Source organism: Hordeum vulgare, chromosome 3H, assembly GCF_904849725.1.
Source record: "Hordeum vulgare subsp. vulgare chromosome 3H, MorexV3_pseudomolecules_assembly, whole genome shotgun sequence".
NCBI lineage: Eukaryota > Viridiplantae > Streptophyta > Magnoliopsida > Poales > Poaceae > Hordeum > Hordeum vulgare.
The window spans coordinates 489,044,460-489,062,382 of NC_058520.1; the positions used below are offsets into that span (position 1 = coordinate 489,044,460).

At 44.2% G+C, this 17,923-nt stretch overlaps 1 protein-coding gene across 1 annotated transcript; it reads right to left on the reverse strand.

The window, feature by feature from the left end:
* Nucleotides 1–9,685: 9,685 nt before the first annotated feature.
* On the reverse strand, nt 9,686–15,695 carry LOC123444433 (auxin response factor 3-like). Its single transcript, XM_045121137.1, has 10 exons — nt 14,966–15,695; nt 14,807–14,863; nt 14,078–14,260; nt 13,883–13,967; nt 13,097–13,187; nt 12,853–13,017; nt 12,418–12,534; nt 12,270–12,345; nt 10,930–11,092; nt 9,686–10,821 (listed from the first exon to the last, which is right to left on the reverse strand). The coding sequence occupies exons 1-10, from the start codon at nt 15,194–15,196 to the stop codon at nt 10,043–10,045; spliced, it is 1,947 nt and encodes a 648-aa protein (XP_044977072.1). The 5' UTR covers nt 15,197–15,695; the 3' UTR covers nt 9,686–10,042.
* Nucleotides 15,696–17,923: the final 2,228 nt, after the last annotated feature.

Consider the following 17,923-nt stretch of genomic DNA (forward strand, 5'->3'; position numbering starts at 1 on the left):
TCTGCGGAGCTCGGGCGGAGCCCTGCTGAGACAAGGTCATCATCAACCTCCGGAGCGCCGTCACGCTGCCGGAGAACTCTTCTACCTCTCCGTCTCTCTTGCTGGATCAAGAAGGCCGAGATCATCGTCGAGCTGTACGTGTGCTGAACGCGGAGGTGCCGTCCGTTCGGTACTAGATCGTGGGACTGATCGCGGGATTGTTCGCGGGGCGGATCGAGGGACGTGAGGACGTTCCACTACATCAACCGCGTTCACTAACGCTTCTGCTGTACGATCTACAAGGGTACGTAGATCACTCATCCCCTCTCGTAGATGGACATCACCATGATAGGTCTTTGTGCGCGTAGGAAAAATTTTGTTTCCCATGCGACGTTCCCCAACAGTGGCATCATGAGCTAGGTTCATGCGTAGATGTCTTCTCGAGTAGAACACAAAAGTTTTTGTGGGCGGTGATGTGCGTTTTGCTGCCCTCCTTAGTCTTTTCTTGATTCCGCGGTATTGTTGGATTGAAGCGGCTTGGACCGACATTACTCGTACGCTTACGAGAGACTGGTTTCATCGCTACGAGTAACCCCGTTGCTCAAAGATGACTGGCAAGTGTCGGTTTCTCCAACTTTAGTTGAATCGGATTTGACCGAGGAGGTCCTTGGATGAGGTTAAATAGCAACTCATATATCTCCGTTGTGGTGTTTGCGTAAGTAAGATGCGATCCTACTAGATACCCATGGTCACCACGTAAAACATGCAACAACAAAATTAGAGGACGTCTAACTTGTTTTTGCAGGGTATGCTTGTGATGTGATATGGCCAACGATGTGATGTGATATATTGGATGTATGAGATGATCATGTTGTAATAGATAATATCGACTTGCACGTCGATGGTACGGCAACCGGCAGGAGCCATAGGGTTGTCTTTATAACTAACGTTTGTGCTTGCAGATGCGTTTACTATTTTGCTAGGACGTAGCTTTAGTAGTAATAGCATGAGTAGCACGACAACCCCGATGGCGACACGTTGATGGAGATCATGATGATGGAGATCATGGTGTAACGTCGGTGACAAGAAGATCGTGCCGGTGCTTTGGTGATGGAGATCAAGAAGCACGTGATGATGGCCATATCATGTCACTTATAAATTGCATGTGATGTTAATCCTTTTATGCACCTTATTTTGCTTAGAACGAGGTAGCATTATGAGGTGATCTCTCACTAAAATTTCAAGACGAAATTGTGTTCTCCCCGACTGTGCACCGTTACTACAGTTCGTCGTTTCGAGACACCACGTGATGATCGGGTGTGATAGACTCCACGTTCACATACAACGGGTGCAAAACAGTTGCGCACGCGGAACACTCGGGTTAAGCTTGACGAGCCTAGCATGTGCAGACATGGCCTCGGAACACATGAGACCGAAAGGTCGAGCATGAATCGTATAGTTGATATGATTAGCATAGAGATGCTTACCACTGAAACTATTCTCGACTCACGTGATGATCGGACTTGAGATAGTGGATTTGGATCATGTACCACTCAAATGACTAGAGAGATGTACTTTTTGAGTGGGAGTTCTTAAGTAATATGATTAATTGAACTAATTGTCATGAACATAGTCTAATGGTCTTTGCGAATTACGATGTAGCTTGCGCTATAGCTCTACTGTTTTATATGTTCCTAGAGAAAATTTAGTTGAAAGTTGATAGTAGCATACTTTGCAGACTGAGTCTGTAAAACCGAGGATTGTCCTCGTTGCTGCACAGAAGGCTTATGTCCTTAATGCACCACTCGGTGTGCTGCACCTCGAGCGTCGTCTGTGGATGCTGTGAACATCCGACATACACGTTTCTGATGACTACACGATAGTTCAGTACAAAAATACTTAATGGCTTAGAACCAAGGCGCCGAAAACGTTGTAAAACGTCACGGAACATAAGTGATGTTCTAAAGAGATGAAATTGTGATTTCATGCTTGTGCCCTTGTTAAGAGGTACGAGACCTCCGACAAGATTCTTTGTCCACAAAGCACAGGAGAAAAGGCTCAATCGTTGAGCATGTGCTCAGATTGTCTGAGTACGACAATCGCTTGAATCAAGTGGGAGTTAATCTTCCAGATGAGATAGTGATAGTTCTCCAAAGTCACTGCCACCAAGCTGTGAGAGCTTCGTGATGAACTATAACATATCAAGGATACATACAATGATCCTTGAGCGATTCGCGATGTTTGACACTGCGAAAGTAGAAATCAAGAAGGAGCATCAATAGTTGATGGTTTGTAAAACCACTAAGTTTCAAGAAAGGCAAGGGCTAGAAGGGATACTTCGTGAAACGGCAAAACAGTTGCTGCACTAATGAAGAGACCCAAGATTAAACCCAAACCCGAGACTAAGTGCTTCCGTAATGAGGGGAACAATCACTGAGGTGGAGCAACTCAAGATACTTGGTAGATAAGAAGGCTGGCAAAAGTCGAAAGAAGTGTATTTGATATACATGATGTTGATGTGTACTTTACTAGTACTCCTAGTAGCACGAGGGTATTGGATACCGGTTCGGTTGCTAAGTGATCAGTGACGCGAAATGAAAGCTACGGCATAAACGGAGACTAGCTAAAGGCGAGGTGACGATACGTGTTGGAAGTGTTTCCAAGATTGATATGATCAAACGTCGCACGCTCCCTCTACCATCGGGATTGGTGTTAAACCTAAATAATTGTTATTTGGTGCTTGCGTTAAGCATGAACATGATTGGATCGTGTTTATTGCAATACAATTATTCATTTAAAGAGAATAATGGTTACTCTATTTTCTTGAATAATCACCTTCAATGGTTTATTGAATCTCGATCGTAGTGTTACACATGTTCATGATATTGGTGCCAAAAGATACGAGTTGATGATGATAGTACCACTTACTTGTGGCACTGCCGCTTGAGTCATGTTAGTATAAATTGCATGAAGAGGCTCCATGCTGATGGATCTTTGTACTCACCTGATTTCGAATCACTAGTGAGATGCGAATCATATCACATGAGCAAGGCCTTGTTTTCATTGAGATGAAATAAGATAGTAACTTGTTGGAAGTGATACATTGTGATGTATGCAGTCCAATGGGTGCCGAGGCACGCAGTGGATATCATTATGTTCTTACTTCAGTGACGATTTGAGTAGATACAGGAGTATTTACTTAATGAATCACAAGTCTAAAATGTTGAAAAGTTCAATTCCGTTTCAGAGTGAAGTTCGTCGTAACAAGAGGATAAACTGTCTACGATATGATCATGGAAATGAATATTTGAGTTACGAGTTTTGGTACACAGTTAAGACAATGTGGAAATTGTTTCGCAGTTCATGCCACCTGGAACATCATAGTGTGATGATGTGTCTGAACGTCATAGCCATGCACTATTTGGTATGGTGCATACTATGATGTCTCTTATCGAATTACCACTATCGTTTATGGGTTATGCATTAGAGACAACCGCACTCACTTTAAATAGGGCACCGCGTATTTCCGTTGAGATGACACAGTATAGACTGAGGTTTCGAGAAATCTAAACTGTTGTTTCTTGAAAGTTTGGGGTTTCGACACTTATGTGAAAAAGTTTCAGTCTGATAAGCTCGAACCCAAAGCGGATAAATGCATCTTCATAGGATATCCAAAACAGTTGGGTACATCTCCTATCTCAGATCGGAAAGCAAAGTGTTTGTTTCTAGAAACGGATCCTTTCTCGAGGAAAGGTTTCTCTCGAAAGAATTGAGTGGGAGGGTAGTAGAACTTGATGAGGTTATTGAACCATCACTTCAACCAGTGTGTAGCAGGGCGCAGGAAGTTGTTCATGTGGCGCCTACACCAATTGAAGTGGAAGCTGATGATGATGATCATTGAGCTTCGAATCAAGTTACTACAAACTTCGTAGGTGAACAAGGTCGCGTACTGCTGCAGAGTAGTACGGTAACCCTGTCTTGGAGGTCATGTTGTTGAGCAACAGTGAACCTACGAGTTATGGAGAAAGCGATGGTGGGCCCAGATTCCGACAAATGGCTGGAAGCCATGAAATCCGAGAGAGGATCCATGTGTGAAAACAAAGTGTAGACTTTGGTAGAACTACTTGATGGTCATAGGACTATTGAGTAAAATGGATCTTTAAAAGAAGACAGACGATGATGGTGATAAGTCACTATTAAGAAAAGCTCGACTTGTCGCAAAGATGTTTTCGACAAGATCAAACAGTTGACTATGATGAGACTTTCTCACTCGTAGCGATGCTAAAGGTCTGTTAGAATTATGTTAGTTGTTGATGCATTATTTATGAAATATTGCACGTAGGATGTCAAAACATTGTTTTCTCGACGGTTTCCTTGAGCAAACATTGTATGTGATACAACCAGAAGGTTTTGTCGATCCTAAACATACTAGCAAGTATGCAAGCTCCAGTGATCCTTCAATGGACTGGTGCAAGCATCTCGGAGTTGGAATATACACTTTGATGAGATGATCAAAGATTTTGGGTTTGTACAAGGTTTATGAGAAACTTGTATTTCCAAATAAGTGAGTGGGAGCACTATAGAATTTCTGATAGGTATATGTGGTTGACATATTGTGGATCAGAAGTAATGCAGAATTTCTGTAAAGCATACAAGGTTGTTTGAAAAAAGTTTTCAAAGGAGTACCTGGATTACGCTACTTGAACGTTGAGCATCAAGGATCTATGGAGATAGATCGAAAGCGCTTAATAGAAGTTTCAACAAGATGCATGCCTTGACAAGTTTTTGAAAGAGTTCAAAATAGATCAGCAAAGAAGGAGTTCTTGGTTGCGTTGTGAGGTGTGAATTTGAGTAAGACTCAAAACCCGACCACGGCAGAATAAAGAGAATAAACGAAGGTCGTCTTCTATGCCTTAGCCGTAGAATCTAAAGTATGCCATGCTGTGTACCGCACCTCAAGTGTGCCTTGACTCAAAGTATGTTGAGAGGTACAGAGAGTGATCCATGATTGAATCACTAGCAGCGGTCGAAATTTATCCTTAGTAACTAATGGACTAAGGAATTTTTCTCGATTATGGAGGTGGTTAAAGAGTTTGTCGTAAAGGGTTACGTCAATGCAAGCTTTGACACTAATCCGAATAACTATGAGTAGTGAAACGGATTCATATAGTAGAGTAGATATTTGGAGCATTTCCGAATAGCACGTAGTAGCAGCATCTATAAGATGACATAAAGATTTGTAAAGAACGCACGGATCTGAAAGTTTCAGAACCGTTGACTAAAACCTCTCTAACGAGCAAGACATGATCAGACCCCATAACTATATGGGTGTTGGATTCGTTGGAATCACATGGTGATGTGAACTAGATTATTGACTCTAGTGCAAGTGGGAGACTGTTGGAAATATGCCCTAGAGGCAATAATAAATTAGTTATTATTATGTTTCTTAGTTCATGATAATCGTTTATTATCCATGCTATAATTGTATTGATTGGAAACACAATACTTGTGTGGATACATAGACAAAACACTGTCCCTAGTAAGCCTCTAGTTGACTAGCTCGTTGATCAAAGATGGTCAAGGTTTCCTGGCCATAGGCAAGTGTTGTCACTTGATAACGGGATCACATCATTAGGAGAATCATGTGATGGACTAGACCCAAACTAATAGACGTAGCATGTTGATCGTGTCATTTTGTTGCTACTGTTTTCTGCGTGTCAAGTATTTGTTCCTATGACCATGAGATCATATAACTCACGGACACCGGAGGAATGCTTTGTGTGTATCAAACGTCGCAACGTAACTGGGTGACTATAAAGATGCTCTACAGGTATCTCCGAAGGTGTTCGTTGAGTTAGTATAGATCGAGACTGGGATTTGTCACTCCGTGTTACGGAGAGGTATCTCGGGGCCCACTCGGTAATACAACATCACACACAAGCCTTGCAAGCAATGTAACTTAATGTAAGTTGCGGGATCTTGTATTACGGAACGAGTAAAGAGACTTGCCGGTAAACGAGATTGAAATAGGTATGCGGATACTAACGATCGAATCTCGGGCAAGTAACATACCGAAGGACAAAGGGAATGACATACGGGATTATATGAATCCTTGGCACTGAGGTTCAAACGATAAGATCTTCGTAGAATATGTAGGATCCAATATGGGCATCCAGGTCCCGCTATTGGATATTGACCGAGGAGTCTCTCGGGTCATGTCTACATAGTTCTCGAACCCGCAGGGTCTGCACACTTAAGGTTCGACGTTGTTTTATGCGTATTTGAGTTATATGGTTGGTTACCGAATGTTGTTCGGAGTCCCGGATGAGATCACGGACGTCACGAGGGTTTTCGGAATGGTCCGGAAACGAAGATTGATATATAGGATGACCTCATTTGGTTACCGGAAGGTTTTCGTGCATTACCGGAAAAGTTTCGGGCTCATCGGTAGTGTACCGGGAGTGCCGGGAGGGGTGTCGGGGACCATCGGGAGGGGTGTCACGCCCCAAGGGATCTCATGGGCTATGGGAAGAGATAAACCAGCCCCTAGTGGGCTGGAATAAGTTTCCACTAAGGCCCATAAGGTTTGAGAAGGAAAAACACAAGGTGGAAAGAGTTTCCAAGTGGGAAGGTGGAATCCTACTCCAAGTAGGATTGGAGTAGGACTCCTCCACCTCCAATTTCGGCCAAACCTTTAGGTTTTCAGGCTGCCTCCTCCCCTCCCTCCCACCTATATATACGGAGGTTTAAGGGCTGATTTGAGACGACTTTTCCACGGCAGCCCGACCACATACCTCCACGGTTTTTCCTCAAGATCGCGTTTCTGCGGAGCTCGGGTGGAGCCCTGCTGAGACAAGGTCATCATCAACCACCGGAGCGCCGTCACGCTGCCGGAGAACTCTTCTACCTATCCGTCTCTCTTGCTGGATCAAGAAGGCCGAGATCATCGTCGAGCTGTACGTGTGCTGAACGCGGAGGTGCCGTCCGTTCGGTACTAGATCGTGGGACTGATCGCGGGATTGTTCGCGGGGCGGATCGAGGGACGTGAGGACGTTCCACTACATCAACCGCGTTCACTAACGCTTCTGCTGTACGATCTACAAGGGTACGTAGATCACTCATCCCCTCTCGTAGATGGACATCACCATGATAGGTCTTTGTGCGCGTAGGAAAATTTTTGTTTCCCATGCGACGTTCCCCAACACTACTCGAACATGAGGATGACAAGCATCAAAGAGTAAATCATGGTAAACATAGATGAATGATCAAAGTAATAAGTATGAACCCACTAGTGTTTTGTCTTACAAAGAGATGAAAGGGGGTGATCATGATAGGGATGGTTGATGTTGTTGTCCCCTTGGTGAGGACTATGATGTTGCGGAGCCCTTCCATCAATTTCCTCTCCAGATCCCTTCCCGGTGCTAGGGTTCTTGATTTGAGAGAAGTTTCTGATCTTTGTGCGGCTCTTCTCTCCGATCCAAAAGCAAGGGGTTAATATAGTCGACCAGGCCGTGGTGGTGGTGGCTAGTGTGAGCGTTCATGCTCATACCATATGTCGTCTACTCCTTTATAGCCCCTGGTGAGAATAGTTTTTGCCCTTTTTGATTTTCACTTTTTATGATAGGTTTATGTCACGTAAATCAATGTAATTTACACCCCATATTTTCAGGATTTCTTTCTTAGGCTGGCCATAGTGGGAGAAACTTAGGTGGTAACTTATACTTGGGACTAACAAACATGCTGATGTGGCAGATAATTAAAGAAGAGAGAGAGTGTTAGAGTAACATAGGTAGATACCATAAGGCTGGCCATAGTGGGAGTAACTAAGGTAGTATCATGTACTTGGGAATAGCAAACATGCTGATGTGATAGATAATTAAAGAAGAGAGAGAGGGTTAGAGTAACATAGGTAGATACCGTAACATGTTAAATGTTATGCTAGTATGTTAAATGTTATGCATGTCAATAAATAAGAACATCTATGGTACTAGTTTATGATACTATGCACTATGAAGGTAGTATCATACAGTAGTATCATATGCATGATACTACTATATGATACTCCCCACTATGGTCAGCCTAACATGTTAAATGCTATGCTACTATGTGTCATGCATGTCAATAAATGAGGTCATCTATGATACTAGTTTATGATACTATGCACTATAGAGGTAGTATCATATAATAGTATCATATGCATGATACTACTATATGATACTTCCCACTATGACCAGCCTTATGCTTCAGAAATCCTCTGCATTAATGATCATGTCGAAACCAATAAAAAGGAGCATGTATGTGGTAAAATTCCAGCAAAACCTACAAGTACATCATAAAACTAAAGGTAGAACATGATGCAATTTTGCATTCATTAGGAGATTCTTTGTCAGATTTGATCTTGTAATAAGTGAAGTGGTCAATCAAGGTGTCTTATATAGTGGGAGAAGAAACTAGTCCTTTCCGGGTAGAAAATATGCAGCCGAACAATCCGGACCAAAAGTACGTGGATAGTCTGATTGCTAGTTTTAGTTTATGACCAGAAATGGTAACCAAGCCAGTAGCAACCATGTTGACAAAAGTTATGGCCGAGTAGTATCCCAGCCCACCATGGTTCAAATCCTGGTGCTCGTATTTATTTCTGAATTTATTTTAGGATTTCCGACGATGCGCATTTAGTAGGAGGAGACGTTCCCATCGATGACGAGGTGCCTATGATGACTTTGTAAATTTCAAGATGATATGTCGACTCGGTCTCTCAAAGGTGCTCATAGGGGTAGTGTGTGCGTGCGTGCGTTCATAGGGATGAGTGTATGCACGTGTATATAAACATTTGCGTATGTACTGTGTTTTAAAGAAAGACAAGGGATATACAATTTGACTCGCGTCCAAACCAAATCGAGCGGATCCAGACGAAACCACTAGGACTGTTCGGCCGTTGTCCAAGGGTAGTTTGAACAATCAACTGAGTTTTAGAATATAGGCCTCTCTAGGCCACCCCTAAGTGAAGTGATACACTTATGGACACAACTGGACGTTGCAACCGGTGGGACGACATGCTACTAACAGCGACAACAGATATTGTGAGACATGCTGCAAATGTTGCAACCTTTAGGACTACATGCTGCAATCGGTAATGGCAGATGCTACAACTAGCGGGACGACGTGATGCAAGCGACGAGGGCGGAGGGTGATGTTATGACCGTTGATACGACATGGCGCAGCCGGCAAAGACGAATGTTGTGACCCATGTGATACCAGCAACGATGACTGTTATGACCGATGTGATGACGTGCTACAAGTGGTGAGACGACAACACCGTGAGGGCCGTCACGACAAGGCTAGATAATGTGACCGTTGAGACAAAATGCTGCAAACAGCAACGATCGAGCGCTGCAATCGGCTGGACAACATGCTGCATGTCCAAGTCTCCGTGTAAAATCAACAATATAGGACTTGAGTGTGCAATACTTCATGCACATCCGGATGTGCTTTAGCAAAACCGCTAAAAAATTTAAAATCGCTGCTCCTCCGGAACAGCAAATCTTCTTTCGTGACTGCGTCTAGTCATGTAAACGTTGCCATATACTCCGTACAAGCTTTGCTTCTTAACTTCGTACAAGCTCAGAGCCTCAGACAGCCAAAGCAAAGCACCCTGTTCTGGATTGCTGAGGCAGTACAAAGCAATTCACCATACAAGGCAAAGGCAAAACACGAAATAGGATCCATAAGAAACATAACACAAATACTAGCGCAGTGATACAGTCATGTCCAAGTAGATACTAGCAATCAAGGTTCCCGACACAGATACATAACAGAAGCGGTAGAAATGAAATCATCTCAAATACATATATAGGATACACTATCCCTGGTACAGCCACGGAAGCAGGAGCATAGTACGGCTGGGGGAAATGCTCGACTGTACCTGGGGTGAGGCAAGGAGAGTAGCAGCTGCATGCTCGCATGCCATATTCATCAAGGACCCCTTCATGCGCAAAGACTGATTATTAAAGTTTCTTAGAAAGCACCTACAAAGTACTTGGATCATACTGGAACTGGAGTAGCATCATATTCCCAGGGGAGCAGCGCAGAGGGCGTGAAGAGCGCTGGGCGTGGCGCGGTTGTATCCAAACAAGTCTAGCATCCGCGGATTCTGACAGTCGGCTTCATGGCTCCCTTCCTTGGCACAGTCTTCTTCTGTTGGCAACATCTTCTCGGTCAGGGAAAACCCGAAAAGCATGCAACTGGTTCTGGCAACCTTCCTTCCATCAGACCCAAGCTTAGCAGCACCATCACCAGGAGCCTTTCGAATTCCAAGCGGGTTAGGCTGGCTGCCATTTCCAGCTTCTTCGTTGCTCTTGCTTGCCAGGCAAAGCTGTGAGGGCGACGCCGCCTCTGCTGGCGGTGGAGTAGCCAGGGAGAGAGGGTACCCCTGAGCGGCAGATGATAACCCTCCATTCATGGCGGACGAGGTGCACATGTAATTGTACAGCCCGTATCCCCCTTTCGTGGAACATGTGTCAGACACCATTCCTTGGAACAGAGGAACCGTCTGACAAACTTCTTGACCTTGCAAGACCTCCGGGAACCTAACGGATTCACCGAAGCCTACAGGTTGGTAGGCGAAATAGGAGCTTTGAGGTGGAAGCCTGCTTGCTGGACCACTCAGCATGCAGCTTCGTGTATCAGTAAGGAACCCCGCGCCATCAGAACGCCGGAATTCTGTGGCGCCCCCTGGCTGAGGAGGACATGTAACACGATGAGTTCCAGAACCCATCAATTCTTGACCTTGCAAGACCCTGGGGAGTTTATCAGCTCCCACGGAGTCCGGACGACCATTTCCATCTACAACATTTTATGGCCAAGTCAGTTAACAGATGGTTAAGAATCTAGAATATCAATTACTAGTTACGTGCAAACATCAGTATTTTAATATTAGAAGTAGGAACTTACACAGAGTTGGGACGTCCAAATTGCCCTGAGGGCACAGTTTAGTTCGTTTAGAACTGGATGCTGACAGAGACTGAGCAATGGAGACTGAGCCGCCAACTATCTCAATCTCCCATGGAGATAGTCTATTTTGGTTATTACAGTCAATGCCATCCTCCCACCTTACCTGAACAAGAGGGCATCATTTCAGTTCACAGATAATCAGTGAACGAGTCGGCTATAAACTAATGCTTGATAGAAAAGATACAACTCTTAATGCATCTTCAGTAATTCTACAGCTAGAGCAAAATTAGGACATAACTTCCCATTATCAATTCATTTTCTAAGAGGACATTCCCATCACCATACTATGTTTTAAAAAGTACCCCTACCCAAAGGATAAAATCTACTCCCGCTGTACCTAAATAATTGTAGTTGGGGAAACCTGGACTCCGCAACTACAATTATTTAGATACAGAGGGAGTTAATAATAAAATGTGCTACTTAATCCCTACCACTTGCTTTAAAAAAGAACTACCCCCCTCCGTTTTGATTTTTTCCCTCCTACTTAATCCAATAAGTTCTTACTTACCAAATAATTGTTTCCTTAGGTAGTTAAATCACGGGCAGGATTTTATAAACATTTATTTACACAATCACATTAATATGGGCAGGTAAATCACGGGCAAACATAATAGAATATTTATAACCTGTTGCAACACACGGAAATTATTTACTCCTTCTGTTCCTAAATATAAGTCTTTTTAGAGGTTTCACTAGAGAACTACATACGGATGTATATAGACAATACTTTAGAGTGTAGATTCACTTATTTTGCTTCGTATGTGGTCTTCTTGTGAAATCTCTAAAAAGACTTCTATCTAAAAAATTGCATTTCAGGCTATGTGTAAACACTCTTTTTTGGTAAGAAAATAAGGTGGATTGGCAAGTCTCTTTGCATAAATCTAAGGGTGAATAAACCTGGATGTGAGGATGGGTCTTAGCATATTGTGAGCACTTTCAAGTCTTTCAAGCCTCATTTGAGCATTTTAAGTCAGATCATGATCAGGCAATATAAAAGGCCCAGAAAAAAAATACAATTATCTAAAATACGGCAAGGCAGCATGAAGACAATGGCATTCTGAATTGCTAAGACCTTAATGCTTAATGCAATCTACTGAAATACCTACCGGTAGGCTTTTCCATTTTGAACCAGAGAATTTTAAGTCAGATTCATGGTCAGGCAGTATAAAAGGCCCAGAAAAAAAATACAATTATCTAAAATACTGCAAGGCAGCATGAAGATAATGGCATTCTGAATTGCTAAGACCTAAATGTTTAATGCAATCGACTGAAATACCTACCAGCAGGCTTTTCCATTTTGAACCAGTCCACCTAATGGGGTCAACTTCGTTAATACCTGTAATCATTCCAGATCGCCTACAAAACAGGAAGTAAAACTCAGTAGATATTGAACAAAACTAAATTTTAGTTGAGTTGAAAGGGACAGACCTCTCATTAACATCTTCACTCCCATACTGAATCTTAAACCTCATTCCAATACAAAATGGACGATTCAGGCTCTTCAGGAACTTCCAGTACGGAACAATAAATTCGGATGCAGCAGCCCTGCAGAGAGTTGTACATGTTTTATGCTCACCCAACCTAAAAATAATAGCTTTTCTATGGTTTCAGTGAACAGTTTTACTTTCCTTTTGTAGTTACATATTATAATGTAGTTTCTTGATGAACAATATGACTTGTATATGTGCTCAAACTAAAAACCTACAAATATAACCAGGGTTGGATCATACAGCTATTTTTAGCAAGCACTAATAACCTCCTTGTCAGCATCATAATGTATCATCCAGAATTAGAATTATATGTTCAATTTTAGGGCAACCTTATACTACTTAGGAATTAAAATTATATGCTTAATTAACAAACCTTGGATTGTAACAGATGTGAAAAACACTTCTATGTTTCAAGGAATTAACCACAGCAGACAGTGTGTGTATCTTTGAGCTGTTACTATTGAAAGCTTTCAAAAGGGCCTCATTTTTAAGCTGAATGGCCCTCCTCACACCAAGTCGTAGTTCACCATCATCACCACTATAAAAGGGAAGACACTTTATGAATAAGAGAAATAAGGATAGAAAGATTTAAAGTTCATTATTGTTCATTTGCTTACCGGAGAAATAAGACTGCATCCCCAGAAACAAGTTTCTTTTTGTTGACAAATGAACTCCATCCAGTCGTTAAAAGATGCCTACGTGGTTGACCTGGAAGCAAAGGAGCATTTCATAACATCACACCTGGTACCTTGCTACAACAACAAGGTACTGATATACTTCCTGCATCCCAAAATAAGTGTCTCAACTTTGCACTAACTTTGAGACACTTATTTTGGGACGGAGGGAGTATTTGCTTCAAAATCAGAATGAATGATAGGACCGCAGAGAGCAGTTTGACCATTATTTCGAAAATACAACTTCTGTAAGGCATTGTGTTACAATAAACAGAGAAAAATAATGTAAATTTTGGGCAGTGTAAATAAACCTGCTTACGAAGCATAGGTGTGGTGCTGGGAAAGGTTACCAAGGGAACTTATGCCAGTTTATTGAAGGGCTAAACAGAAAAAAGAGATCAATAATAATGCCCTGCTTACAAAAAAACTACCTGTGAGCTGAAAGTGGAAATTTATAGTTGAGCCTGCATCTTCCATATATTTAACAATGCTCACTAAAAGAGCCGGTATGTGTGTTTGAATGAAGACTAAAAAGCAGTTACAGAGAGCTTTCTCCAGTGGACTTTCTTTGCCTCCGAATAAATGATTAGATGGAAATATTATACATATTACATAATCTTCCAACTGAAGCATCATGTGTAACGTTTACAAGCAACAAAAAAATAATGCATAATGCAAAAAAGAGCATTGCATACGCGTGGTCAAGCACTACATTCAGCATGATCTCACCTCTATAGATATGGCGGAACCTCCACTTCGCTCCATGCAAATCCTTTGCAACAAGCTCTTGGGAAGGCCTGATCTGCTGGTAATCCTAAAAAGAAACAATAAAATCAAAGTGGTTAGAGGCGCAATACAAACCACGAAAACAAGGAATCATTTCAAGAGCCAAATGGACAAAATATAATTTTCAAACTCACTCACCAATGGAGGGAAACAGTCCTCGGCAGCACGGCGGGGAACAGAGAATCCCCCGTGTGTGCTTGTGTCAGAGGCCGTTAGTGTCTTGCAAAACATGTGCAGCATCCGGGACTTCCTTTCTCCATCGACATCCTCCATGTCATCTTCCCCTTCAAACCTACCACCTCCCATGTTCTTCTCAAAGACCTGAACAAATCGAGAGTGTGCGGTTATGACGCATCCAAAACGTCCATAGTTACAATCAACAATTCAACTTCACAAACAGAATCAAATGTAGTAGTAGAAGAGAACTAACAAAACCCAGAAGTTTGTCATTTGGCATTGATAACTTAAGTTGATAGATTATAGTACTGGTATTCCTAGTTACTCCTAGTTCGATTACAGCAAGTATCCCTAGTTCGATTAATAGGCCTAGGCATGCTAAATCAAGAGACATTGCACGACGGAAGGTCTTGAGTGTATTCAGACGCATGCAGTAAATGAAGTACTTCGTAGCTAAATGATATACTACTACGTAGTAAGAAATTGGCAAAAACGCCTAGTTTATTTACAGAGGTAAACAAAATGTAGGCATTATTAATTAGTACACTGCATGATTGCAGCTAGCAGGAAACTGAAAACCAACCGAAGCAGCCACACATTCCACCTCACACCCCCAAAATCCCATGGAAAACTCATGGGGGCACACACACATGAATCCAGCCAAGCGACCGGAGCAGCATCTGTCCTTACCTCGCCCTCCGCCACCAGGGCCAGCCGCGCGTAGACCTCGTCCGTCGCCGGATCCGCCTGCAGCAGAGACAGTCACCAGATCGGCACCACAGCCCAGGAAGGGACCAAAAAACGAACGAGCAATGACACGAGCAGCAGGGCGCGCTCTGGAGGACTCACGCATAGCTCGACGTCCACCACGCGGCACGCGACGTGCGGCGGCAGGCCCACCGGCGCGTCCCCTCCGCCGCCGGCCGCGGCGAGGTGCGCCTGCGGCAGGTAGACGAGCGCGCTGCCCCGGCGCGGCAGCGCCACGACGGGCCCCGCGCAGGCGTGCCACAGGTCCCGGCACACCGGCGCCGGCGCGTCCTTGCGAGGCTCGTCCGCCGCGTTGAGATCGATGCAGCCCATGGCGCCCAGCCGTCCCGTCCGGAAAAGGGGGGGCGCGCGGTTAAAAGCGGGCGGGCGAATCAGCCGCGGCCGCGGGGAGGGTGTGGGAGCAGCAGCAGCAGGAGCAGGGGGGTGTGGATGGGGGCCCCATTAATGCCTCCGAGGGCGTCGCTCTCCAGCCATCTCCTTGTTGTTCTAGCTAGCCCCCCATGCCGCCCTGCCCCGCTGCCCCCCCTCGATCTCCTCCTCCTCCCCCCTCGGCTGCCGCGCGCGCAGAGTACCGTAAGCGAGGTCGCTGTTGCTGCTGCCGCTGCCGCTGCCGCGTCGCTGTGGGCTGTGGCAGTGTGGCTGAGCCTGGGACTGGGACACGCCCACGATTTTATGACGCGGGCGTGAGCGTGGGGCGTGGGGGACGGATTGGGCGGGGCTTTTCTCGTCCCTGGCCGTTCTTCCGAGACTTTAGTGGCACGGTGAGGGTGAGGGTGAGGTGCTCTGCGCCCTGCTCGCTCAGTGGCTACTGCTCGCGGCCGCTTTAGGAACCACTGTTCCCCCACCAGGAGGCCACCGCCAGGCCCAGGCCCACGGGCCAGCGCCTCGGGCAGTGAGCGCACAGTGCCCTGCCACCGTACGCCCGTCACCAACGGTAGCCTCTTCTTCTCACCTCTCCTCTCCCCTTTGTTTTACCCACCCTGTCCGTCGTCACGCCATGCCTTTTTACCAACGGTGCTAAGCAAAAAACTTCCGTTCAGCCTCCATTCTGAACAAATTCAGACGTCCCGCCTTGCGGGCTCGAATTCATCTAGGAGTATCTCCGTTTGTTTGATTGTGGATGGACGCATGTGGCTACTACTTACTTACTTACGTGCATGTGATGATGATGATGATGATGGTGGTGGTGTAGGGGGACGGGCGGCTGGCCGTAGGTGATGAAATGAAGGCGTGCGTTTATGGGCCTGGGTCCTGTGCTGTGGAACGGCAAGTGGTTCGGTTCCTACCTATCTACTCTATACATGCTGCATCTCGGCGCTGTCGTGTCGCGGCACGTATCAATGCGTCCCTCGTCGTCCCGCTTCAATGCTAGGCATGCAGTCGAGGAACCGATCTGACTGACTGCCTGGCTGACTCTGCCGCAATCAATGGCCGATAAGCACGCAGTGATTGCCCGCGCCCTCCCTGGCTCCTCGCTGCTGCTTCTGAGGGCCACGGCCACAGTCGCGAGAGCAGGCCTGCCCTGTTTCATCTCCTCTCGGCGGAAGACAGGGAGCTGTAAACGACTGGAAACCGGTCCGTGCAGCTCCGGGCAGCGTCGCAGCGCGCCAGGGCGTGGTGCGGTCAAACTGGAACAGGCCGTGCCGTGGCCATTTCGCTGTTGCGCCAGCTGCTTGCCATTTATAATGGGGTGCCCATGCTAGTCCAGTCCAGTCCAGTCCGTGATCAGGCGCGGCAGGCTAGCTCATCGATCCTTTTTTCCTTCACTTTAAGCAAACACCACCCCGTTCGTCTCAGACCCGGACATAATTAATAATTGTGGCGATGCCAGTGTAATAGTACCTCCGTTCCAAAACAAAATACTTCTTCGGTCCCAAAAATTTTGTCTTTGTCTAAAAATGGATGTAAATACTAAAACTTGACTAGATACATTCATATCTAAACAAATCTGAGAGAAGAATTTTGGACGGAGGAAGTATGAGACATTTTAAAGATTTTATTAAAAAACTACGTACGGAATAAAATGAATGAATCTATACTTAAAAATATGTCTATGTACATCCATATATGATTCATAATGCAATCTTTAAAAAAAATAGAAACGAAGGGAGTAGTAGCAAAAAGAAAAAACATACCAATAGCAAAATATGCCCTGATTTCTTTTGACGCGTCATGCATGGGATATCTCGGGTTGACATCACCGCTTTTTATACATACTAGCAAAAGGGCTCATGCGTTGCAACGGGAGAAAGAAATACCACACGGCACACGTTCTTCATTTATAAAAAATGTCTATAATTTGAGAATTTATAGTTACGATACAAATAAAGATGGTCTTATCCTATAAAAATGCAGTTCAAAATTTCACAGGTCTTCTATTTTAACACGGCTTGCATGTAGATTTAATACGTACAAAGAATCAGTCAAGTGACCTTCAGTTTCATCTCTAATCCTGATTTTGTTGACGTGTTCATTCCCAACCCGGATGAGTACCGGTATAAAAGAAAGACGAATAATGACTTATTTATTAAGATTGCACCCTAGATAGTATTTTTATTAAACGTTTAACAGATAAAATAATATCATATTTAAATTCTACATATTTTTTCTAATCAAATTCCATGTATAATATGTTAAATTTGGAGTTACGGTTTAAAAGATATGAGTATTTAAAAAAATATTTAATATATACTACGAGTTTAATGTCATAAACAGTAAGGGCTTTTTTGTAAAATCACCTCGGTGGGTTTTCCGATGGAAGCGATAGCCTCTTTATTGTTAGGTAAAGATATGCTGGTATGCACAATGCTGGATGCATCCATCATTTTTGAATGAACCAAGTTTGAACCAACCGCGCGTGAATGCACCACGTTTATGTTGTATCAGTGAGCGTATGTAAGTCATTGGCGCGCTTATCGATGCATCCCTATAAGATACGTGGTTGCACGTGGGACCGCCGTGACGGCATTTTCAAGGGTGACCTATAATAATCAGGCGCATCCGAAATAGCCTTTGTTTCGTTTGGATATAATAATTGAA